General features: G+C 45.5%; 1 protein-coding gene across 2 annotated transcripts in view; it reads left to right on the top strand.

Moving 5' to 3' along the window:
- Nucleotides 1-25064, top strand: part of LOC135511879 (protein kinase C epsilon type) — a 282479-nt gene that overhangs the window by 154186 nt on the left and 103229 nt on the right. For both annotated transcript variants that reach the window (XM_064933385.1, XM_064933383.1), the window contains 3 exons: nucleotides 23186-23220; nucleotides 23366-23460; nucleotides 23553-23682. In XM_064933385.1, the coding sequence (XP_064789457.1) occupies nucleotides 23186-23220; nucleotides 23366-23460; nucleotides 23553-23682 (260 nt within the window). The remainder of the gene's footprint in view (nucleotides 1-23185; nucleotides 23221-23365; nucleotides 23461-23552; nucleotides 23683-25064) is intronic.

Below are 25064 nucleotides of genomic sequence, written 5' to 3'. Positions count from 1 at the left end.
TGTCAAATAGTCCCTAACTGGCTGTGGTATACTGTAGCATTGTCAGATAGTCCCTAACTGGCTGTGGTATACTGTAGCATTGTCAAATAGTCCCTAACTGGCTGTGGTATACTGTAGCATTGTCAAATAGTCCCTAACTGGCTGTGGTATACTGTAGCATTGTCAAATAGTCCCTAACTGGCTGTGGTACTGTAGCATTGTCAAATAGTCCCTAACTGGCATTGTAGCATTGTCAAATAGTCCCTAACTGGCTGTGGTGTAGTCCATTGTCAAATAGTCCCTAACTGGCTGTGGTATACTGTAGCATTGTCAAATAGTCCCTAACTGGCTGTGGTGTGCTGTAGCATTGTCAAATAGTCCCTAACTGGCTGTGGTATACTGTAGCATTGTCAAATAGTCCCTAACTGGCTGTGGTATACTCCCTAAGCATTGTCAAATAGTCCCTAACTGGCTGTGGTATACTGTAGCATTGTCAAATAGTCCCTAACTGGCTGTGGTATGCTGTAGCATTGTCAAATAGTCCCTAACTGGCTGTGGTATAACATTGTGATAGTCCTTAACTGGCTGTGTGTGCTGTAGCATTGTTAGATAGTCCCAAACTGATTGTGGTGTACTGTAGCATTGTCAAACAGTCCCTAACTGGCTTTGGTATGCTATAGCATTGTCAAACAGTCCCTAACTGGCTTTGGTATGCTGTAGCATTGTCAAATAGTCCCTAAATGGCTGGTATACTGTAGCATTGTCAAATAGTCCCTAACTGGCTGTGGTATACTGTAGCATTGTCAAATAGTCCCTAACTGGCTGTGGTATACTGTAGCATTGTCAAATAGTCCCTAACTGGCTGTGGTATACTGTAGCATTGTCAAATAGTCCCTAACTGGCTGTGGTATACTGTAGCATTGTCAAATAGTCCCTAACTGTCCCTAACTGGCTGTGGTATACTGTAGCATTGTCAAATAGTCCCTAACTGGCTGTGGTATACTGTAGCATTGTCAAATAGTCCCTAACTGGCTGTGGTATAGCTGTCAAGCATTGTCAGATAGTCCCTAACTGGCTGTGGTATACTGTAGCATTGTCAAATAGTCCCTAACTGGCTGTGGTATACTGTAGCATTGTCAAATAGCATTGTCAAATAGTCCCTAACTGGCTGTGGTATACTGTAGCATTGTCAAATAGTCCCTAACTGGCTGTGGTATACTGTAGCATTGTCAAATAGTCCCTAACTGGCTGTGGTATACTGTAGCATTGTCAGATAGTCCCTAACTGGCTGTGGTATACTGTAGCATTGTCAAATAGTCCCTAACTGGCTGTGGTATGCTGTAGCATTGTCAGATAGTCCCTAACTAGTCCCAGATATTCCTTAACTGGCTGTGGTGTGCTGTAGCATTGTTAGATAGTCCCAAACTGATTGTGGTGTACTGTAGCATTGTCAAACAGTCCCTAACTGTATGCTAGCATTGTAAAACAGTCCCTAACTGGCTTTGGTATGCTATAGCATTGTCAAATAGTCCCTAAATGGCTGTGGTATACTGTAGCATTGTCAAATAGTCCCTAACTGCTGTAGCTGTGGATAGTCCCAAACTGATTGTGGTGTACTGTAGCATTGTCAAACAGTCCCTAATAGCATTGTAAAACAGTCCCTAACTGGCTTTGGTATACTGTAGCATTGTCAAATAGTCCCTAACTGGCTGTGGTATACTGTAGCATTGTCAAATAGTCCCTAACTGGCTGTGGTATACTGTAGCATTGTGATAGTCCCTAACTGGCTGTGGTATACTGTAGCATTGTCAATAGTCCCTAACTGGCTGTGGTATACTGTAGCATTGTCAAATAGTCCCTAACTGGCTGTGGTATACTGTAGCATTGTCAAATAGTCCCTAACTGGCTGTGTATGTGTAGCTAGTCCCTAAGCCTGTGGTATACATTGTCAAATAGTCCCTAACTGGCTGTGGTATACTGTAGCATTGTCAGATAGTCCCTAACTGGCTGTGGTATACTGTAGCATTGTCAAATAGTCCCTAACTGGCTGTGGTATGCTGTAGCATTGTCAAATAGTCCCTAACTGGCTGTGGTATACTGAAGCATTGTCAGATATTCCTTAACTGGCTGTGGTGTGCTGTAGCATAGATAGTCCCAAACTGATTGTGGTGTACTGTAGCATTGTCAAACAGTCCCTAACTGGCTTTGGTATGCTATAGCATTGTAAAACAGTCCCTAACTGGCTTTGGTATGCTGTAGCATTAGTCCCTAAAATACTGTAGCATTGTCAAATAGTCCCTAACTGGCTGTGGTGTGCTGTAGCATTGTCAGATAGTCCCAAACTGATTGTGGTGTACTCTAGCATTGTCAAACAGTCCCATTGTCAGCATTGTAGTCCCTAACTGCTATAGCTGTGGCTGTGGTATACTGTAGCATTGTCAAATAGTCCCTAACTGGCTGTGGTATACTGTAGCATTGTCAGATAGTCCCTAACTGGCTGTGGTATTCTGTAGCATTGTCAGATATTCCCTAACTGGCTGCGGTATACTGTAGCATTGTCAGATATTCCTTAACTGGCTGTATACTGTAGCATTGTCAGATAGTCCCTAACTGGCTGTGGTATACTGTAGCATTGTTAGTCCCTAACTGGCTGTGGTATACTGTAGCATTGTCAGATAGTCCCTAACTGGCTGTGGTGTGCTGTAGCATTGTCAAATAGTCCCTAACTGGCTGTGGTATACTGTAGCATTGTCAAATAGTCCCTAACTGGCTGTGGTATGCTGTAGCATTGTCAAATAGTCCCTAACTGCCTGTGGTATACTGTAGGATTGTCAAATAGTCCCTCACTGGCTGTGGTATACTGTAGCATTGTCAGATAGTCCCTAACTGGCTGTGGTTTACTGTAGCATTGTCAGATAGTCCCTAACTGGCTGTGGTATACTGAAGCATTGTCAGATATTCCTTAACTGGCTGTGGTGTGCTGTAGCATTGTTAGATAGTCCCAAACTGATTGTGGTGTACTGTAGCATTGTAGCATTGTCAAACAGTCCCTAACTGGCTTTGGTATGCTATAGCATTGTCAAATAGTCCCTAAACTGGCTGTGGTATACTGTAGCATTGTCAAATAGTCCCTAACTGGCTGTAGCATTGTCAGATAGTCCCTAACTGGCTGTGGTATTCTGTAGCATTGTCACATATTCCCTAACTGTCCTAACTGGCTGTGGTATACTGTAGCATTGTGAGATAGTCCCTAACTGGCTGTGGTATACTGTAGCATTGTCAGATAGTCCCTAACTGGCTGTGGTATACTGTAGCATTGTCAGATAGTCCCTAACTGGCTGTGGTATACTGTAGCATTGTCAGATAGTCCCTAACTGGCTGTGGTATACTGTAGCATTGTCAAATAGTCCCTAACTGGCTGTGGTATACTGTAGCATTGTCAAATAGTCCCTAACTGGCTGTGGTATGCTGTAGCATTGTCAAATAGTCCCTAACTGCCTGTGGTATACTGTAGGATTGTCAAATAGTCCCTCACTGGCTGTGGTATACTGTAGCATTGTCAGATAGTCCCTAACTGGCTGTGGTTTACTGTAGCATTGTCAGATAGTCCCTAACTGGCTGTGGTATACTGAAGCATTGTCAGATATTCCTTAACTGGCTGTGGTGTGCTGTAGCATTGTTAGATAGTCCCAAACTGATTGTGGTGTACTGTAGCATTGTCAAACAGTCCCTAACTGGCTTTGTATGCTATAGCATTGTAAAACAGTCCCTAACTGGCTTTGGTATGCTATAGCATTGTAAAATAGTCCCTAAATGGCTGTGGTATACTGTAGCATTGTCAAATAGTCCCTAACTGGCTGTGGTATACTGTAGCATTGTCAGATAGTCCCTAACTGGCTGTGGTATTCTGTAGCATTGTGAGATATTCCTTAACTGGCTGCGGTATACTGTAGCATTGTCAGATAGTCCCTAACTGGCTGTGGTATACTGTAGCATTGTCAGATAGTCCCTAACTGGCTGTGGTATAATGTAGCATTGTCAGATAGTCCCTAACTGTCTGTGGTATACTGTAGCATTGTCAGATAGTCCCTAACTGACTGTGGTGTGCTGTAGCATTGTCAAATAGTCCCTAACTGGCTGTGGTATACTGTAGCATTGTCAAATAGTCCCTAACTGGCTGTGGTGTACTGTAGCCATTGTCAAATAGTTCCTAACTGGCTGTGGTGTACTGTAGCATTGTCAAATAGTCCCTAACTGGCTGTGGTATACTGTAGCATTGTCAAATAGTCCCTAACTGGCTGTGGTATACTGTAGCATTGTCAAATAGTCCCTAACTGGCTGTGGTAGGCTGTAGCATTGTCAAATAGTCCCTAACTGGATGTGGTATGCTGTAGCATTGTCAAATAGTCCCTAACTGGCTGTGGTATACTGTAGCATTGTCAGATAGTCCCTAACTGGCTGTGGTGTACTGTAGCATTGTCAAACAGTCCCTAACTGGATTTGGTATGCTGTAGCATTGTCAGATAGTCCCTAACTGGCTGTGGTATACTGTAGCATTGTCAAATAGTCCCTAACTGGCTGTGGTATACTGTAGCATTGTCAAATAGTCCCTAACTGGCTGTGGTGTATTGTAGCCATTGTCAAATAGTCCCTAACTGGCTGTGGTATGCTGTAGCATTGTCAAATAGTCCCTAACTGGCTGTGGTATACTGTGTCAGATATTCCTTAACTGGCTGTGGTTTACTGTAGCATTGTCAAACTCAAGCATTGTCCCTTCACTGGCTGTGGTGTGCTGTAGCATTGTTAGAAAGTCCCAAACTGATTGTGGTATACTGTAGCATTGTCAAGTAGTCCCTAACTGGCTGTGGTTTACTGTAGCATTGTCAGATAGTCCCTAACTGCCTGTGGTATACTGAAGCATTGTCAGATATTCCTTAACTGGCTGTGGTGTGCTGTAGCATTGTTAGATATTCCTTAACTGGCTGTAGCATTGTCAAATAGTCCCTAACTGGCTGTGGTGTACTGTAGCCATTGTCAAATAGTCCCTAACTGGCTGTGGTATACTGTAGCATTGTCAAATAGTCCCTAACTGGCTGTGGTGTGCTGTAGCATTGTCAAATAGTCCCTAACTGTCTGTGGTATACTGTAGCATTGTCAAATAGTCCCTAACTGGCTGTGGTGTACTGTAGCCATTGTCAAATAGTTCCTAACTGGCTGTGGTGTGCTGTAGCATTGTCAAATAGTCCCTAACTGGCTGTGGTATACTGTAGCATTGTCAAATAGTCCCTAACTGGCTGTGGTATGCTGTAGCATTGTCAAATAGTTCCTAACTGGCTGTGGTGTGCTGTAGCATTGTCAAATACTCCCTAACTGGCTGTGGTATACTGTAGCATTGTCAAATAGTCCCTAACTGGCTGCGGTGTATTGTAGCCATTGTCAAATAGTCCCTAACTGGCTGTGCATTGTCAAATAGTCCCTAACTGGCTGTGGTATGTAGCATTGTCAAATAGTCCCTAACTGGCTGTGGTGTATTGTAGCCATTGTCAAATAGTCCCTAACTGGCTGTGGTATACTGTAGCATTGTCAAATAGTCCCTAACTGGCTGTGGTATACTGTAGCATTGTCAAATAGTCCCTAACTGGCTGTGGTAGGCTGTAGCATTGTCAAATAGTCCCTAAGCATTGTCAAATAGTCCCTAACTGGCTGTGGTATACTGTAGCATTGTCAGATAGTCCCTAACTGGCTGTGGTATACTGTAGCATTGTCAGATAGTCCCTAACTGATTGTGGTGTACTGTAGCATTGTCAGATAGTCCCTAACTGGCTGCAGTATACTGTAGCATTGTCAGATAGTCCCTAACTGGCTGTGGTATACTGTAGCCATTGTCAAATAGTCCCTAACTGGCTGTGGTATACTGTAGCATTGTCAAATAGCATTGTCCCTAACTGGCTGTGGTATACTGTAGCATTGTCAAATAGTCCCTAACTGGCTGTGGTATACTGTAGCATTGTCAAATAGTCCCTAACTGGCTGTTGTAGGCTGTAGCATTGTCAAATAGTCCCTAACTGGCTGTGGTGTATTGTAGCCATTGTCAAATAGTCCCTAACTGGCTGTGGTATACTGTAGCATTGTCAGATAGTCCCTAACTGGCTGTGGTATACTGTAGCATTGTTAGATAGTCCCTAACTGATTGTGGTGTACTGTAGCATTGTCAGATAGTCCCTAACTGGCTGTGGTATACTGTAGCATTGTCAAATAGTCCCTAACTGGCTGTGGTGTATTGTAGCCATTGTCAAATAGTCCCTAACTGGCTGTGGTATGCTGTAGCATTGTCAAATAGTCCCTAACTGGCTGTGGTATACTGTAGAATTGTCAGATATTCCTTAACTGGCTGTGGTTTACTGTAGCATTGTCAGATAGTCCCTAACTGGCTGTGGTATACTCAAGCATTGTCAGATATTCCTTCACTGGCTGTGGTGTGCTGTAGCATTGTTAGAAAGTCCCAAACTGATTGTGGTATACTGTAGCATTGTCAAGTAGTCCCTAACTGGCTGTGGTTTACTGTAGCATTGTCAGATAGTCCCTAACTGCCTGTGGTATACTGAAGCATTGTCAGATATTCCTTAACTGGCTGTGGTGTGCATTGTTAGATATTCCTTAACTGGCTGTGGTATACTGTAGCATTGTCAAATAGTCCCTAACTGGCTGTGGTGTACTGTAGCATTGTCAAATAGTCCCTAACTGGCTTTGGTATGCTGTAGCATTGTCAGATAGTCCCTAACTGGCTGTGGTGTGCTGTAGCATTGTCAAATAGTCCCTAACTGGCTGTGGTATACTGTAGCATTGTCAAATAGTCCCTAACTGGCTGTGGTGTACTGTAGCCATTGTCAAATAGTTCCTAACTGGCTGTGGTGTGCTGTAGCATTGTCAAATAGTCCCTAACTGGGTATACTGTAGCTGTAGCCATTGTCAAATAGTCCCTAACTGGCTGTGGTAGGCTGTAGCATTGTCAAATAGTCCCTAACTGGCTGTGGTATGCTGTAGCATTGTCAAATAGTCCCTAACTGGCTGTGGTGTGCTGTAGCATTGTCAAATACTCCCTAACTGGCTGTGGTATACTGTAGCATTGTCAAATAGTCCCTAACTGGCTGTGGTGTATTGTAGCCATTGTCAAATAGTCCCTAACTGGCTGTGGTATTGCATTGTCAAATAGTCCCTAACTGGCTGTGGTATACTGTAGCATTGTCAAATAGTCCCTAACTGGCTGTGGTGTATTGTAGCCATTGTCAAATAGTCCCTAACTGGCTGTGGTATACTGTAGCATTGTCAAATAGTCCCTAACTGGCTGTGGTATACTGTAGCATTGTCAAATAGTCCCTAACTGGCTGTGGTAGGCTGTAGCATTGTCAAATAGTCCCTAACTGGCTGTGGTAGCCATTGTACTGTAAGCATTGTCAAGATAGTCCCTAACTGGCTGTAGCATTGGTCCCTAACTGATTGTGGTATACTGTAGCATTGTCAAATAGTCCCTAACTGGTATACTGTAGCATTGTCAGTAGTCCCTAACTGGCTGTGGTGTATTGTAGCCATTGTCAAATAGTCCCTAACTGGCTGTGGTATACTGTAGCATTGTCAGATAGTCCCTAACTGGCTGTGGTATACTGTAGCATTGTTAGATAGTCCCTAACTGATTGTGGTGTACTGTAGCATTGTCAGATAGTCCCTAACTGGCTGTGGTTATACTGTAGCATTGTCAAATAGTCCCTAACTGGCTGTGGTGTATTGTAGCCATTGTCAAATAGTCCCTAACTGGCTGTGGTATACATTGTCAAATAGCACTGGCTGTGGTCAGAATTGTCAGTCCTTAACTGGCTGTGGTGTAGCTGTAGTCCCATTGTATCAAATAGTTCCTTAACTGGCTGTGGTGTGCTGTAGCATTGTTAGAAAGTCCCAAACATTGTGGTATATAGCATTGTCAAGTAGTCCCTAACTGGCTGTGGTTTACTGTAGCATTGTCAAATAGTCCCTAACTGGCTGTGGTATACTGAAGCATTGTCAGATAGTTCCTAACTGGCTGTGGTGTGCTGTAGCATTGTTAGATATTCCCTAACTGGCTGTGGTATACTGTAGCATTGTCAAATAGTCCCTAACTGGCTGTGGTGTACTGTAGCCATTGTCAAATAGTCCCTAACTGGCTGTGGTATGCTGTAGCATTGTCAAATAGTCCCTAACTGGCTGTGGTATACTGTAGCATTGTCAAATAGTCCCTAACTGGCTGTGGTGTATAGCCATTGTCAAATAGTTCCTAACTGGCTGTGGTGTGCTGTAGCATTGTCAAATAGTCCCTAACTGGCTGTGGTATACTGTAGCATTGTCAAATAGTCCCTAACTGGCTGTGTAGGTCAAATAGTAGGCTGTAGCATTGTCAAGTAGTCCCTAACTGGCTGTGGTATGCTGTAGCATTGTCAAATAGTCCCTAACTGGCTGTGGTATACTGTAGCATTGTCAAATAGTCCCTAACTGGCTGTGGTGTATTGTAGCCATTGTCAAATAGTCCCTAACTGGCTGTGGTATGTGCATTGTCAAATAGTCCCTAACTGGCTGTGTATAGCATTGTCAAATAGTCCCTAACTGGCTGTGGTGTATTGTAGCCATTGTCAAATAGTCCCTAACTGGCTGTGGTATACTGTAGCATTGTCAAATAGTCCCTAACTGGCTGTGGTGTATTGTAGCCATTGTCAAATAGTCCCTAACTGGCTGTGGTATACTGTAGCATTGTTAGATAGTCCCTAACTGATTGTGGTGTACTGTAGCATTGTCAGATAGTCCCTAACTGGCTGTGGTATACTGTAGCATTGTCAGATAGTCCCTAACTGGCTGTGGTACTGTAGCTGTAGTCCCTAACTGGCATTGTCAAATAGTCCCTAACTGGCTGTGGTATGCTGTAGCATTGTCAAATAGTCCCTAACTGGCTGTGGTATGCTGTAGCATTGTCAAATAGTCCCTAACTGGCTGTGGTAGGCTGTAGCATTGTCAAATAGTCCCTAACTGGCTGTGTGTATTGTAGCCATTGTCAAATAGTCCCTAACTGGCTGTGGTATACTGTAGCATTGTCAGATAGTCCCTAACTGGCTGTGGTATACTGTAGCATTGTCAGATAGTCCCTAACTGGCTGTGATTGTGGTGTACTGTAGCATTGTCAGATAGTCCCTAACTGGCTGTGGTATACTGTAGCATTGTCAGATAGTCCCTAACTGGCTGTGGTATACTGTAGCATTGTCAAATAGTCCCTAACTGGCTGTGGTATACTGTAGCATTGTCAGATAGTCCCTAACTGGCTGTGGTGTGCTGTAGCATTGTCAAATAGTCCCTAACTGGCTGTGGTATACTGTAGCATTGTCAAATAGTCCCTAACTGGCTGTGGTATACTGTAGCATTGTCAAATAGTCCCTAACTGGCTGTGGTAGGCTGTAGCATTGTCAAATAGTCCCTAACTGGCTGTGGTGTATTGTAGCCATTGTCAAATAGTCCCTAACTGGCTGTGGTATACTGTAGCATTGTCAGATAGTCCCTAACTGGCTGTGGTATTCTGTAGCATTGTTAGATAGTCCCTAACTGATTGTGGTGTACTGTAGCATTGTCAGATAGTCCCTAACTGGCTGTGGTGTATTGTAGCCATTGTCAAATAGTCCCTAACTGGCTGTGGTATGCTGTAGCATTGTGAAATAGTCCCTAACTGGCTGTGGTATACTGTAGAATTGTCAGATATTCCTTAACTGGCTGTGGTTTACTGTAGCATTGCCAGATAGTCCCTAACTGGCTGTGGTATAGCATTGTCAGATATTCCTTCACTGGCTGTGGTGTCTGTAGCATTGTTAGAAAGTCCCTAACTGATTGTGGTATACTGTAGCATTGTCAATAGTCCCTAACTGGCTGTGGTTTACTGTAGCATTGTCAGATAGTCCCTAACTGCCTGTGGTATACTGAAGCATTGTCAGATATTCCTTAACTGGCTGTGGTGTGCTGTAGCATTGTTAGATATTCCTTAACTGGCTGTGGTATACTGTAGCATTGTCAAATAGTCCCAAACTGATTGTGGTGTACTGTAGCATTGTCAAACAGTCCCTAACTGGCTTTGGTATGCTGTAGCATTGTCAGATAGTCCCTAACTGGCTGTGGTGTGCTGTAGCATTGTCAAATAGTCCCTAACTGGCTGTGGTATACTGTAGCATTGTCAAATAGTCCCTAACTGGCTGTGGTGTACTGTAGCCATTGTCAAATAGTTCCTAACTGGCTGTGGTGTGCTGTAGCATTGTCAAATACTCCCTAACTGGCTGTGGTATACTGTAGCATTGTCAAATAGTCCCTAACTGGCTGTGGTGTATTGTAGCCATTGTCAAATAGTCCCTAACTGGCTGTGGTAGGCTGTAGCATTGTCAAATAGTCCCTAACTGGCTGTGGTATGCTGTAGCATTGTCAAATAGTTCCTAACTGGCTGTGGTGTGCTGTAGCATTGTCAAATACTCCCTAACTGGCTGTGGTATACTGTAGCATTGTCAAATAGTCCCTAACTGGCTGCGGTGTATTGTAGCCATTGTCAAATAGTCCCTAACTGGCTGTGGTATGCTCTTGCATTGTCAAATAGTCCCTAACTGGCTGTGGTATACTGTAGCATTGTCAAATAGTCCCTAACTGGCTGTGGTGTACTGTAGCCATTGTCAAATAGTCCCTAACTGGCTGTGGTGTGCTGTGGCATTGTCAAATAGTCCCTAACTGGCTGTGGTATACTGTAGCATTGTCAAATAGTCCCTAACTGGCTGTGGTGTACTGTAGCCATTGTCAAATAGTTCCTAACTGGCTGTGGTGTGCTGTAGCATTGTCAAATACTCCCTAACTGGCTGTGGTATACTGTAGCATTGTCAAATAGTCCCTAACTGGCTGCCATTGTCAAATAGTCCCTAATACTGTAGCATTGTCAAATAGTCCCTAACTGGCTGTGGTATGCTGTAGCATTGTCAAATAGTCCCTAACTGGCTGTGGTATACTGTAGCATTGTCAAATAGTCCCTAACTGGCTGTGGTGTATTGTAGCCATTGTCAAATAGTCCCTAACTGGCTGTGGTATGCTGTAGCATTGTCAAATAGTCCCTAACTGGCTGTGGTATACTGTAGCATTGTCAAATAGTCCCTAACTGGCTGTGGTGTATTGTAGCCATTGTCAAATAGTCCCTAACTGGCTGTGGTATACTGTAGCATTGTCAAATAGTCCCTAACTGGCTGTAGCATTGTCAAATAGTCCCTAACTGGCTGTGGTATACTGTAGCTGTAGCATTGTCATTGTCAGATAGTCCCTAACTGGCTGTGGTATACTGTAGCATTGTCAGATAGTCCCTAACTGGCTGTGGTATACTGTAGCATTGTCAGATAGTCCCTAACTGGCTGTGGTATACTGTAGCATTGTCAGATAGTCCCAAGCATTGTCAAATAGTCCCTAAACTAGCATTGTCAAATAGTCCCTAACTGGCTGTGGTAGGCTGTAGCATTGTCAAATAGTCCCTAATTGGCTGTGGTGTATTGTAGCCATTGTCAAATAGTCCCTAACTGGCTGTGGTATACTGTAGCATTGTCAGATAGTCCCTAACTGGCTGTGGTATACTGTAGCATTGTTAGATAGTCCCTAACTGATTGTGGTGTACTGTAGCATTGTCAGATAGTCCCTAACTGGCTGCAGTATACTGTAGCATTGTCAGATAGTCCCTAACTGGCTGTGGTATACTGTAGCATTGTCAGATAGTCCCTAACTGGCTGTGGTGTAGCATTGTAGCATTGTCAAATAGTCCCTAACTGGCTGTGGTATACTGTAGCATTGTCAAATAGTCCCTAACTGGCTGTGGTATGCTGTAGCATTGTCAAATAGTCCCTAACTGGCTGTGGTATACTGTAGCATTGTCAAATAGTCCCTAACTGGCTGTGGTGTGCTGTAGCATTGTCAAATAGTCCCTAACTGGCTGTGGTATACTGTAGCATTGTCAGATAGTCCCTAACTGGCTGTGGTATTCTGTAGCATTGTCAGATAGTCCCTAACTGATTGTGGTGTACTGTCATTGTCAGATAGTCCCTAACTGCCATTGTAGTCCCTAATGGCTGTAGCTGTAGCATTGTCAAATAGTCCCTAACTGGCTGTGGTATACTGTAGAATTGTCAGATATTCCTTAACTGGCTGTGGTTTACTGTAGCATTGCCAGATAGTCCCTAACTGGCTGTGGTATACTCAAGCATTGTCAGATATTCCTTCACTGGCTGTGGTGTGCTGTAGCATTGTTAGAAAGTCCCAAACTGATTGTGGTATACTGTAGCATTGTCAAGTAGTCCCTAACTGGCTGTGGTTTACTGTAGCATTGTCAGATAGTCCCTAACTGCCTGTGGTATACTGAAGCATTGTCAGATATTCCTTAACTGGCTGTGGTGTGCTGTAGCATTGTTAGATATTCCTTAACTGGCTGTGGTATACTGTAGCATTGTCAAATAGTCCCAAACTGATTGTGGTGTACTGTAGCATTGTCAAACAGTCCCTAACTGGCTTTGGTATGCTGTAGCATTGTCAGATAGTCCCTAACTGGCTGTCCCTAACTGGCTGTGGTCAAATAGCTGTAGCATTGTCAAATAAGTCCCTAACTGGCTGTGGTATACTGTAGCATTGTCAAATAGTCCCTAACTGGCTGTGGTGTACTGTAGCCATTGTCAAATAGTCCCTAACTGGCTGTGGTGTGCTGTAGCATTGTCAAATAGTCCCTAACTGGCTGTGGTATACTGTAGCATTGTCAAATAGTCCCTAACTGGCTGTGGTGTATTGTAGCCATTGTCAAATAGTCCCTAACTGGCTGTGGTATGCTGTAGCATTGTCAAATAGTCCCTAACTGGCTGTGGTAGGCTGTAGCATTGTCAAATAGTCCCTAACTGGCTGTGGTATGCTGTAGCATTGTCAAATAGTCCCTAACTGGCTGTGGTATACTGTAGCATTGTCAGATAGTCCCTAACTGGCTGTGGTATGCTGTAGCATTGTCAAATAGTCCCTAACTGGCTGTGGTATACTGTAGCATTGTCAAATAGTCCCTAACTGGTTGTGGTGTACTGTAGCATTGTCAAATAGTCCCTAACTGGCTGTGGTATACTGTAGCATTGTCAAATAGTCCCTAACTGGCTGTGGTATACTGTAGTCCCATTGTCAAATAGTCCCTAACTGGCTGTGGTATACTGTAGCATTGTCAAATAGTCCCTAACTGGCTGTGGTATACTGTAGCATTGTCAAATAGTCCCTAACTGGCTGTGGTGTACATTGTAGCCATTGTCAACTGATAGTCCCTAACTGGCTGTGCTGTGGTATACTGTAGCATTGTCAGATAGTCCCTAACTGGCTGTGGTATACTGTAGCATTGTCAGATAGTCCCTAACTGGCTGTGGTGTGCTGTAGCATTGTCAAATAGTCCCTAACTGGCTGTGGTATGCTGTAGCATTGTCAAATAGTCCCTAACTGGCTGTGGTAGGCTGTAGCATTGTCAAATAGTCCCTAACTGGCTGTGGTGTATTGTAGCCACTGTCAAATAGTCCCTAACTGGCTGTGGTATACTGTAGCATTGTCAGATAGTCCCTAACTGGCTGTGGTATACTGTAGCATTGTTAGATAGTCCCTAACTGATTGTGGCTGTGGTATAACTGTATACTGTAGCATTGTCAAATAGTCCCTAACTGGCTGTGGTATACTGTATTGTCAGATAGTCCCTAACTGGCTGTGGTATACTGTAGCAAGATAGTCCCTAACTGGCTGTGGTAACTGGCATTGTCAAATAGTCCCTAACTGGCTGTGGTATACTGTAGCATTGTCAAATAGTCCCTAACTGGCTGTGGTATACTGTAGCATTGTCAAATAGTCCCTAACTGGCTGTGGTAGGCTGTAGCATTGTCAAATAGTCCCTAACTGGCTGTGGTGCCATTGTCAAATAGTCCCTAACTGGCTGTGGTATACTGTAGCATTGTCAGATAGTCCCTAACTGGCTGTGGTATTCTGTAGCATTGTTAGATAGTCCCTAACTGATTGTGGTGTACTGTAGCATTGTCAGATAGTCCCTAATACTGTGGTGTATTGTAGCATTGTCAAATAGTCCCTAACTGGCTGTGTGTATTGTAGCCATTGTCAAATAGTCCCTAACTGGCTGTGGTATACTGTAGCATTGTCAGATAGTCCCTAACTGGCTGTGGTATTCTGTAGCATTGTTAGATAGTCCCTAACTGATTGTGGTTTACTGTAGCATTGTCAGATAGTCCCTAACTGCCTGTGGTATACTGAAGCATTGTCAGATATTCCTTAACTGGCTGTGGTGTGCTGTAGCATTGTTAGATATTCCTTAACTGGCTGTGGTGTACTGTAGCATTGTCAAATAGTCCCAAACTGATTGTGGTGTACTGTAGCATTGTCAAACAGTCCCTAACTGGCTTTGGTATGCTGTAGCATTGTCAGATAGTCCCTAACTGGCTGTGGTGTGCTGTAGCATTGTCAAATAGTCCCTAACTGGCTGTGGTATACTGTAGCATTGTCAAATAGTCCCTAACTGGCTGTGGTGTACTGTAGCCATTGTCAAATAGTTCCTAACTGGCTGTGGTGTGCTGTAGCATTGTCAAATACTCCCTAACTGGCTGTGGTATACTGTAGCATTGTCAAATAGTCCCTAACTGGCTGTGGTGTATTGTAGCCATTGTCAAATAGTCCCTAACTGGCTGTGGTAGGCTGTAGCATTGTCAAATAGTCCCTAACTGGCTGTGGTATGCTGTAGCATTGTCAAATAGTCCCTAACTGGCTGTGGTATACTGTAGCATTGTCAAATAGTCCCTAACTGGCTGTGGTGTATTGTAGCCATTGTCAAATAGTCCCTAACTGGCTGTGGTAGGCTGTAGCATTGTCAAATAGTCCCTAACTGGCTGTGGTATGCTGTAGCATTGTCAAATAGTCCCTAACTGGCTGTGGTATACTGTAGCATTGTCAAATAGTCCCTAACTGGCTGCGGTGTATTGTAGCCATTGTCAAATAGTCCCTAACTGGCTGTGGTATGCTCTTGCATTGTCAAATAGTCCCTAACTGGCTGTGTTATACCGTAGCATTGTCAAATAGTCCCTAACTGGCTGTGGTGTATTGTAGCCATTGTCAAATTGTCCCTAACTGGCTGTGGTATACTGTAGCATTGTCAAATAGTCCCTAACTGGCTGTGGTATACTGTAGCATTGTCAAATAGTCCCTAACTGGCAGTGGTAGGCTGTAGCATTGTCAAATAGTCCCTAACTGGCTGTGGTGTATTGTAGCCATTGTCAAATAGTCCCTAACTGGCTGTGGTATACTGTAGCATTGTTAGATAGTCCCTAACTGATTGTGGTGTACTGTAGCATTGTCAGATAGTCCCTAACTGGCTGCAGTATACTGTAGCATTGTCAGATAGTCCCTAACTGGCTGTGGTATACTGTAGCATTGTCAGATAGTCCCTAACTGGCTGTGGTATACTGTAGCATTGTCAGATAGTCCCTAACTGGCTGTGGTGTGCTGTAGCATTGTCAAATAGTCCCTAACTGGCTGTGGTATGCTGTAGCATTGTCAAATAGTCCCTAACTGCCTGTGGTATACTGTAGGATTGTCAAATAGTCCCTAACTGGCTGTGGTATGCTGTAGCATTGTCAAATACCCTAACTGGCTGTGGTATACTGTAGCATTGTCAAATAGTCCCTAACTGGCTGTGGTATATTGTAGCCATTGTCAAATAGTCCCTAACTGGCTGTGGTAGGCTGTAGCATTGTCAAATAGTCCCTAACTGGCTGTGGTATGCTGTAGCATTGTCAAATAGTCCCTAACTGGCTGTGGTATACTGTAGCATTGTCAAATAGTCCCTAACTGGCTGTGGTGTATTGTAGCCATTGTCAAATAGTCCCTAACTGGCTGTGGTAGGCTGTAGCATTGTCAAATAGTCCCTAACTGGCTGTGGTATGCTGTAGCATTGTCAAATAGTCCCTAACTGGCTGTGGTATACTGTAGCATTGTCAAATAGTCCCTAACTGGCTGCGGTGTATTGTAGCCATTGTCAAATAGTCCCTAACTGGCTGTGGTATGCTCTTGCATTGTCAAATAGTCCCTAACTGGCTGCAGTATACCGTAGCATTGTCAAATAGTCCCTAACTGGCTGTGGTGTATTGTAGCCATTGTCAAATTGTCCCTAACTGGCTGTGGTATACTGTAGCATTGTCAAATAGTCCCTAACTGGCTGTGGTATACTGTAGCATTGTCAAATAGTCCCTAACTGGCAGTGGTAGGCTGTAGCATTGTCAAATAGTCCCTAACTGGCTGTGGTGTATTGTAGCCATTGTCAAATAGTCCCTAACTGGCTGTGGTATACTGTAGCATTGTTAGATAGTCCCTAACTGATTGTGGTGTACTGTAGCATTGTCAGATAGTCCCTAACTGGCTGCAGTATACTGTAGCATTGTCAGATAGTCCCTAACTGGCTGTGGTATACTGTAGCATTGTCAGATAGTCCCTAACTGGCTGTGGTATACTGTAGCATTGTCAGATAGTCCCTAACTGGCTGTGGTGTGCTGTAGCTGTCAGGATTTGGCCAGGGTTGTTCCGGGTTTTTGTCAGTAGATGTCCCCATTGTGCTTTTTGTCCCTGTGTTTTTCCCTTGATCCCCATTATTGTTTGCACCTGTGTCTCGTTTCCCCTTATTGTATTTAAACCCTTTGTTTCCCTCAGTTCTGTGCTCTGTGTTTGTATGTTAGCACCCTGCCCTAGTGTTCTGTGTGCTCTTGTCGATTCCGGGTGACGTTCTTGTGGTATTCTTTTTTTTGTTTTTGTTTATTTTTGGTGAGTTTCTTTTGAGTTCTTTTGTGTTTTACCTACCACCTTTTGGATTTGCCATTTTTGTATTTTAGGATTTTTTCTTTATTAAATACACCATCTTAAGTACTGCTGTGTCTGCCTCAGCTTCTGGGTTCTGCTGTCTATTCGTGGCTCAGTTGGTTAAGTGACTGTTTCTCACTCCGGAGACCCAGGTTCGAAACTGGGTCCTGACAGAAACACAGAGCCAAAAATGAACCCAGAGGCAGCCAGTTCCCAGGACCTTTTTGCCACGCTGTCCCACCACCAGGAGACTGTCCAACGCCACGAAGCCGCCCTGGTTCAGCAAGAGGCCTTAATGGCTAGACATTCTCATCTTCTGTCGGAGATGCTGACTTCCATTAAGCAAATATCTGATCGACTTACCCTGGCAACAGTTCCCGTCCCAGTACCTCAAGTTCACGTACCCATGGCAGTTAACCCCCTGGCTGAACCTCGTCTTCCACCTCCCCAACGGTTCTCAGGTGATCCAAGTGCTTGTAAAGGGTTTCTCACTCAATGTTCTCTCTCCTTTGAGCTGCAACCCTCGTCGTTTCCCACCGACCGGTCTAAGATCGCATATATCATCACCCTGCTGTCGGAAAAAGCCCTGGCCTGGGCTACTGCTGTGTGGGATGCCCATAGTTCCTGCTGTGCCAGCTACTCTGCCTTTGCTGAGGAATTCAAACGAGTGTTTCAAGGCCCAAGCAGTGGTTCTGACTCAGCCAAACAGCTCCTGACTCTCCATCAAGGTTGGCGCAGCGTGACGGACTATGCCATCCAGTTCCGCACGGTGGCAGCAGCGAGTGGCTGGAACAACGAGGCGCTCACGGTGTGCTTTCTGAAAGGCCTTTCCGACACTATCCAAGATGAACTGGCCACTCGGGAACCACCGGACAATCTCGAGTCCCTGATCAAGTTGGCCTCACGCATTGACCAGCGTCTGAGAGAGAGAGAACTCAACCGTAGACCTCTAGCTCCTATCAGTCCCAGCGCCGAGTCCCCACCTTTATCATCACTGGCTCCACCGGAACCCATGCAGATTGGACGCATCTCCCAGGCTGAGAGAGACCGCCGGATGAGGGAGCGACGCTGTCATATTGCGGCAAACCGGGCCATTTCCGTTCCACGTGTCCGGGCTCCAGGAAACGCTCTGTCCCGTACAGACCGGGGGAACTGTAACGGGAAACATAACCTCCTCCCATCCGTCCAACTCCCGTCTGCTCATTCCAGTCACCCTCTCCTGGGACAACCACAAGCTTCACCTTCAAGCCTTGGTAGACTCTGGAGCCGCAGGTAACTTCATGGATGGTGTCTGGGCGAAGGAGAATGGCGTTCCTCTGAACTTCTAAGTGACCCCATGAGGGTTACTACATTGGATGGAAGCCCTTTGGGATCTGGACTTGTCACTCATGTCACTACCTCCTTGAGACTTTCAGTTTCACAACACCAGGAATTGATGAACTTTCATTTGATCTCCTGTTCCGAGTTCCCTCTCGTCCTGGATACCCTGGCTTCACAGCCATAACCCTCACATCGACTGGTCTGTGGGCACTATCAAGCAGTGGGGTCCTACGTGCCAAGCTACTTGTATTTTCCAGAATTCCCCGAGTTCTACTCCCGAGTCTTTAGAATCCATCGACCTGACCGAGTTCCCGAGTGTTACCATGACCTCAAACTGGTGTTTAGCAAACAGAGGGCCACCATGCTACCACCCCATAGATCTTACGATTGCCCCATCGACCTGTTTCCGGGCACTTGCCCCCAGGGGTCGGATCTTTTCCCTATCTCCACCCGAACGAGCTGCTATGGATACCTACATCAAGGACTCTCTGGAAGCAGGCCTCATGCGTCCATCAACCTCCCGGCGGGAGCAGGGTTTTTCTTTGTGGCCAAGAAAGATGGTGGGTTACGTCCTTGCATCGACTACCGGGGACTCAATGACATAACCGTCCGTAAACCGTTACCCGCTACCCCTTATGGCCACAGCCTTCGAGCTGCTCCAGGAAGCAGTTGTTTTCACTAAGCTTGACCTGCGGAACGCATACCATCTTGTGCGTATCAGACCTGGTGACGAGTGGAAGACCGCTTTCAACACGCCTACTGGTCACTATGAATACTTGGTGATGCCCTTCGGCCTGACCAACGCCCCAGCGGTGTTCCAAGCGCTCATAAACGATGTGCTTAGGGATATGCTTAACATATTTGTGTTCGTTTACTTGGATGACATCCTCATCTTTTCGAGCTCCCTTCAAGAACACACTAAGCATGTCAGACAAGTACTCAAACGCTCCTGGACAGCCATCTGTACGTTAAGCCGGAAAATGTGAATTCCATTCATCCCGAGTACAATTCCTGGGATTTGTAGTGGAACCCGGTCGAATCCAAATGGACCCTAGGAAGGTAGGGGCGGTAGCGGATTGGCCCACCCCAAATCCGTTAAGGATGTTCAGCGTTTCCTGGGCTTCACAAACTTTTACCGCAAGTTCATCAAGAACTTCAGTTTGGTGGCAGCTCCTCTCTCAGCTTTAACCAAAGGTGGCAATGCAAGGTTTTTGGGGAAGAGAAGCTGAGACGGCCTTCCAAGGACTCAAGCAGCGCATCCTCTCTGCTCCCATCCTGATACTACCGACTACGGATGAACCATTTGTGGTGGAGGTAGACGCATCAGAGGTTGGTGTTGGAGCTGTCCTGTCTCAGAGGGGTGAAGACAAGAAGCTTCATCCGTGCGCTTTCTTCTCACACCGGCACCCGACTGAGAGGAACTACGATGTGGGGGATCGTGAACTCCTAGCGGTTAAGATGGCATTGAAGGAATGGAGACACTGGCTCGAGGGGGCTTCTCACCCGTTTCAAGTGCTTACGGACCACAAAAATCTGGAGTATATCCAGCAGGCGGAGCGATTGAACTCTAGACAAGCTAGATGGTCTCTTTTCTTCAATCGATTCCAGTTTATCCTCACCTATCGGCCCGGGTCGAAGAATCTCAAACCGGATGCCCTGTCCCGAGTCTACGCTCCTGCCATTCGAGATGACACGGACATGCCTGTCCTTCCTGCTGCTAAGATTGTGGCTCCGATCTCGTGGCAAGTTGAGGATACCGTGAGACGTGCTCAAGCTAGCGAACCGGACCCTAAAGGAGGCCCTGCCAATCGGTTGTTTGTCCCCAAGGCAGTGAGGACTCAGGTCCTTCTGTGGGGCACTCCTCCGCCCCTCACCTGTCATCCGGGCGTAGGTCGCACCTTGGAGTTCATCCAGCGTAAGTTCTGGTGGCCTACCATAAGAGAAGACGTTGCCACTTTCGTCAATGCCTGCCCCGTGTGCTGCCAGGGCAAATCTTCTCACCTCCGCCCTCAAGGACTCCTTCATCCTTTACCTGTTCCCCACAGACCCTGGTCCCATATCTCATTGGACTTTATTACTGGACTTCCTCCATCCCATGGCAATACTACTATCCTAGTCATAATCGACAGGTTTTCAAAGGCGGCCAGGTTCGTCCCTCTGACTAAGTTACCTTCTGCCAAGGAAACGGCTGAGTTGGTAATTAATCATGTGTTCCGAGTCTTCGGCATTCCTCAAGATGTGGTTTCTGACAGAGGTCCCCAGTTCGCCTCAAGGTTTTGGAAGGCCTTCTGCCAACTCATGGGGGCTTCTGCCAGTCTATCTTCAGGGTATCATCCGGAGTCCAACGGCCAAACAGAGGATGAATCAAGAGCTGGAAACCACCCTCCGATGTATGACTCGTGACAACCCGTCCACATGGACATCCTTTATTGTTTGGGCCGAATACGCGCACAACACCTTGCGCTCCTCCTCCACTGGTATGTCCCCGCACGAGTGTCAGTTTGGCTATGCTCCTCCATTGTTCCCGGACCAGGAGGCAGAAGTCAGAGTGCCTTCAGCCTTGAGGTTCGTCAGACGCTGTCGGCTTATGTGGAGGAAGACCCGTCTTAATCTGATGCGTTCCTCACAGAGGTATCAACAACAAGCCAACAGACGTCGCCGTCCCGGGCCTACCCTGCGCCCCGGCCAGAGAGTCTGGCTTTCCACAAGAGACTTACCTCTACGGGTGGAGTCTCGCAAGCTGTCCCAAAAATACATCGGTCCTTCAAGGTTGCCAGGAGAGTTAACCCAGTTTCTTATCGCCTACACTTACCCAGATCCCTTAAGATTAATCCACATTTCATGTGTCATTGTTAAAACCTGTTGTTTTTCTCCCCTTGTCCCGGCAGACAGACCTCCCCCTCCGCCTCGTGTCATTGGAGGCCAGCCGGCATATACCGTCCACCGGATACTGGATTCCCGCCGGGTGCAGCGGTCCTGGCAGTATCTGGTGGACTGGGAAGGCTACGGTCCTGAGGAGCGCTCCTGGGTTCCTGCCAAAGACATCCTGGACCCTGACCTCATTCGTCAGTTCAGGGTCCTCCACCCTGAGAGAGCTGGTAGGAACGTCAGGAGCCGTTCCTAGGGGGGATTCTGTCAGGATTTGGCCAGGGTTGTTCCGGGTTTTTGTCAGTAGATGTCCCCATTGTGCTTTTTGTCCCTGTGTTTTTCCCTTGATCCCCATTATTGTTTGCACCTGTGTCTCGTTTCCCCTTATTGTATTTAAACCCTTTGTTTCCCTCAGTTCTGTGCTCTGTGTTTGTATGTTAGCACCCTGCCCTAGTGTTCTGTGTGCTCTTGTCGATTCCGGGTGACGTTCTTGTGGTATTCTTTTTTTTGTTTTTGTTTATTTTTGGTGAGTTTCTTTTGAGTTCTTTTGTGTTTTACCTACCACCTTTTGGATTTGCCATTTTTGTATTTTAGGATTTTTTCTTTATTAAATACACCATCTTAAGTACTGCTGTGTCTGCCTCATCTTCTGGGTTCTGCTGTCTATTCGTGGCTCAGTTGGTTAAGTGACTGTTTCTCACTCCGGAGACCCAGGTTCGAAACTGGGTCCTGACAGTAGCATTGTCAAATAGTCCCTAACTGGCTGTGGTATGCTGTAGCATTGTCAAATAGTCCCTAACTGCCTGTGGTATACTGTAGGATTGTCAAATAGTCCCTAACTGGCTGTGGTATGCTGTAGCATTGTCAAATACTCCCTAACTGGCTGTGGTATACTGTAGCATTGTCAAATAGTCCCTAACTGGCTGTGGTATATTGTAGCCATTGTCAAATAGTCCCTAACTGGCTGTGGTAGGCTGTAGCATTGTCAAATAGTCCCTAACTGGCTGTGGTATGCTGTAGCATTGTCAAATAGTCCCTAACTGGCTGTGGTATACTGTAGCATTGTCAAATAGTCCCTAACTGGCTGCGGTGTATTGTAGCCATTGTCAAATAGTCCCTAACTGGCTTGTGGTATGCTCTTGCATTGTCAAATAGTCCCTAACTGGCTGTGGTATACCGTAGCATTGTCAAATAGTCCCTAACTGGCTGTGGTGTATTGTAGCCATTGTCAAATAGTCCCTAACTGGCTGTGGTATACTGTAGCATTGTTAGATAGTCCCTAACTGATTGTGGTGTACTGTAGCATTGTCAGATAGTCCCTAACTGGCTGCAGTATACTGTAGCATTGTCAGATAGTCCCTAACTGGCTGTGGTATACTGTAGCATTGTCAGATAGTCCCTAACTGGCTGTGGTGTGCTGTAGCATTGTCAAATAGTCCCTAACTGGCTGTGGTATGCTGTAGCATTGTCAGATAGTCCCTAACTGCCTGTGGTATACTGTAGCATTGTCAAATAGTCCCTAACTGGCTGTGGTGTATTGTAGCATTGTCAGATAGTCCCTAACTGCCTGTGGTATACTGTAGCATTGTCAGATAGTCCCTAACTGGCTGCGGTATACTGTAGCATTGTCAGATAGTCCCTAACTGGCTGTGGTATGCTGTAGCATTGTCAGATAGTCCCTAACCTAACTGACTGCAGTAATACTGTAGCATTGTCAGACGCTGCCTGAGTTTTACAGAGTGATAATGATGCGACCTGTTTCTCCCCCCCCATAGCCACATTGACAGCACCTATAGAAGTGGCCCAACTCACTGCTATGGCTCAGGAACCTCTTAAACTTTCGACTGTTCATTGGTTCAATATCCATTCATTACAGCAAAGCAGGGTTAGGCTGTTTAAATTCCAGATTGTGACTTCTAATCAAAAACTTAGAAAATACATGTTGAACGTGACAAAGCTTTGACGGCCCAAATATATTAACTTCATTCCAAGTAATAATTTACAATTCCACAAACGTAATTTAATACTGTTCCACTCTGAATCTGACTGTATGTTTTATTGAGTGACTATTTCTCTCTCTCAACAGGGGTGTGATTGGGAAACAGGGTTACCAGTGTCAAGGTAACCATCATATCTATGTCTGTGTTACAGCTATCTGCACACCAATGTGTATTCCCATCGCTCTATAAGTAATAGGGCCTTAACAGATAACTCAACTAACGTGTTGAAATGAAAGTGATTGACTTAGTTGTCTGGTGTCTCCTAGTGTGCACGTGTGTAGTCCATAAGCGCTGCCACGAGCTCATCATCACAAAATGTGCTGGGATGAAGAAAGACAAAGAGGACACTACACCAGAAGAGGTCGGCATCATTCCAGATATGAGTTATAATGAGGTGAATCAATCTCAGGGTGTAACTGTGTGATCGTTAATGCTCTTTGTCTCCCCCTGCAGGTTGGATCCCAGCGGTTCAGCGTTAATATGCCTCATAAGTTTGGTATTCACAACTTCAAAGTCCTAACCTTCTGTGACCACTGTGGATCGCTACTGTGGGGCCTGCTCAGACAAGGGCTGCAATGCAAAGGTACGCCAGCACACACATATGCACACACGGACAAACATACCCACAGGCGCACGCACACACACACACAAACACACACAATGAGTTATACAAACAAATGCACCACTAGACACAGACAAGCACATACATAGTACATTCTCACAACATTTTGTACTGGTCAAGAAGATTGCACTCCAATAGCATGGTCTCTCTCTCAGTTTGTAACCATGGTCTCTTTCAGTCTGTAACCATGGTCTCTCTCTCAGTCTGTAACCATGGTCTCTCTCTCAGTCTGTAACCATGGTGTCTCTCTCAGTCAGTAACCATGGTGTCATGGTCTCTCTCTCAGTCAGTAACCATGGTCTCTCTCTCTCAGTCTGTAACCATGGTCTCTGTAACCATGGTCTCTCTCAGTCTGTAACCATGGTCTCTCTCAGTCAGTAACCATGGTCTCTCTCAGTCAGTAACCATGGTCTCTCTCTCAGTCAGTAACCATAGTCTCTCTCTCAGTCTGTAACCATGGTCTCTCTCTCAGTCTGTAACCATGGTCTCTCTCAGTCTGTAACCATGGTCTCTCTCAGTCTGTAACCATGGTGTCTCTCAGTCTGTAACCATGGTGTCTCAGTCAGTAACCATGGTCTCTCTCAGTCAGTAACCATGGTCTCTCTCTCAGTCTGTAACCATGGTCTCTCACAGTCTGTAACCATGGTCTCTCTCAGTCTGTAACCATGGTCTCTCTCTCAGTCTGTAACCATGGTGTCTCTCTCAGTCAGTAACCATGGTGTCTCTCTCTCAGTCAGTAACCATGGTCTCTCTCAATTAGTAACCATGGTGTCTCTCTCAGTCAGTAACCATGGTCTCTCTCAATTAGTAACCATGGTGTCTCTCTCAGTCAGTAACCATGGTGTCTCTCTCAGTCAGTAACCATGGTCTCTCTCAATTAGTAACCATGGTGTCTCTCTCAGTCAGTAACCATGGTCTATCTCTCAGTCAGTAACCATGGTCTCTCTCTCAGGCTGTAACCATGGTCTCTCAGTCAGTAACCATGGTCTCTCTCTCAGTCAGTAACCATGTTGTCTCTCTCAGTCAGTAACCATGGTCTCTCTCAGTCCGTAATCATGGTCTCTCAGTCTGTAACCATGGTCTTTCATCTCAGTCTTTAACCATGGTCTCTCAGTCAGTAACCATGGTCTCTCTCAGTCTTTAACCATGGTCGTAATCTCCTCAGTCTGTAACCATGGTGTGTCTCTCAGTCAGTAACCATGGTCTCTCTCTCAGTCTGTAAGCATGGTCTCTCTATCAATCAGTAACCATGGTCTCTCTCAGTCTGTAACCATGGTCTCTCTCTCAGTCTGTAATCATGGTCTCTCTCTCAGTCATAGTCTCTCTCTCAGTTAACCATGGTC

Source organism: Oncorhynchus masou, chromosome 24 (genome assembly GCF_036934945.1).
Source record: "Oncorhynchus masou masou isolate Uvic2021 chromosome 24, UVic_Omas_1.1, whole genome shotgun sequence".
NCBI classification, from domain to species: domain Eukaryota; kingdom Metazoa; phylum Chordata; class Actinopteri; order Salmoniformes; family Salmonidae; genus Oncorhynchus; species Oncorhynchus masou.
This window is presented reverse-complemented; position numbering and strand designations above follow the sequence as displayed.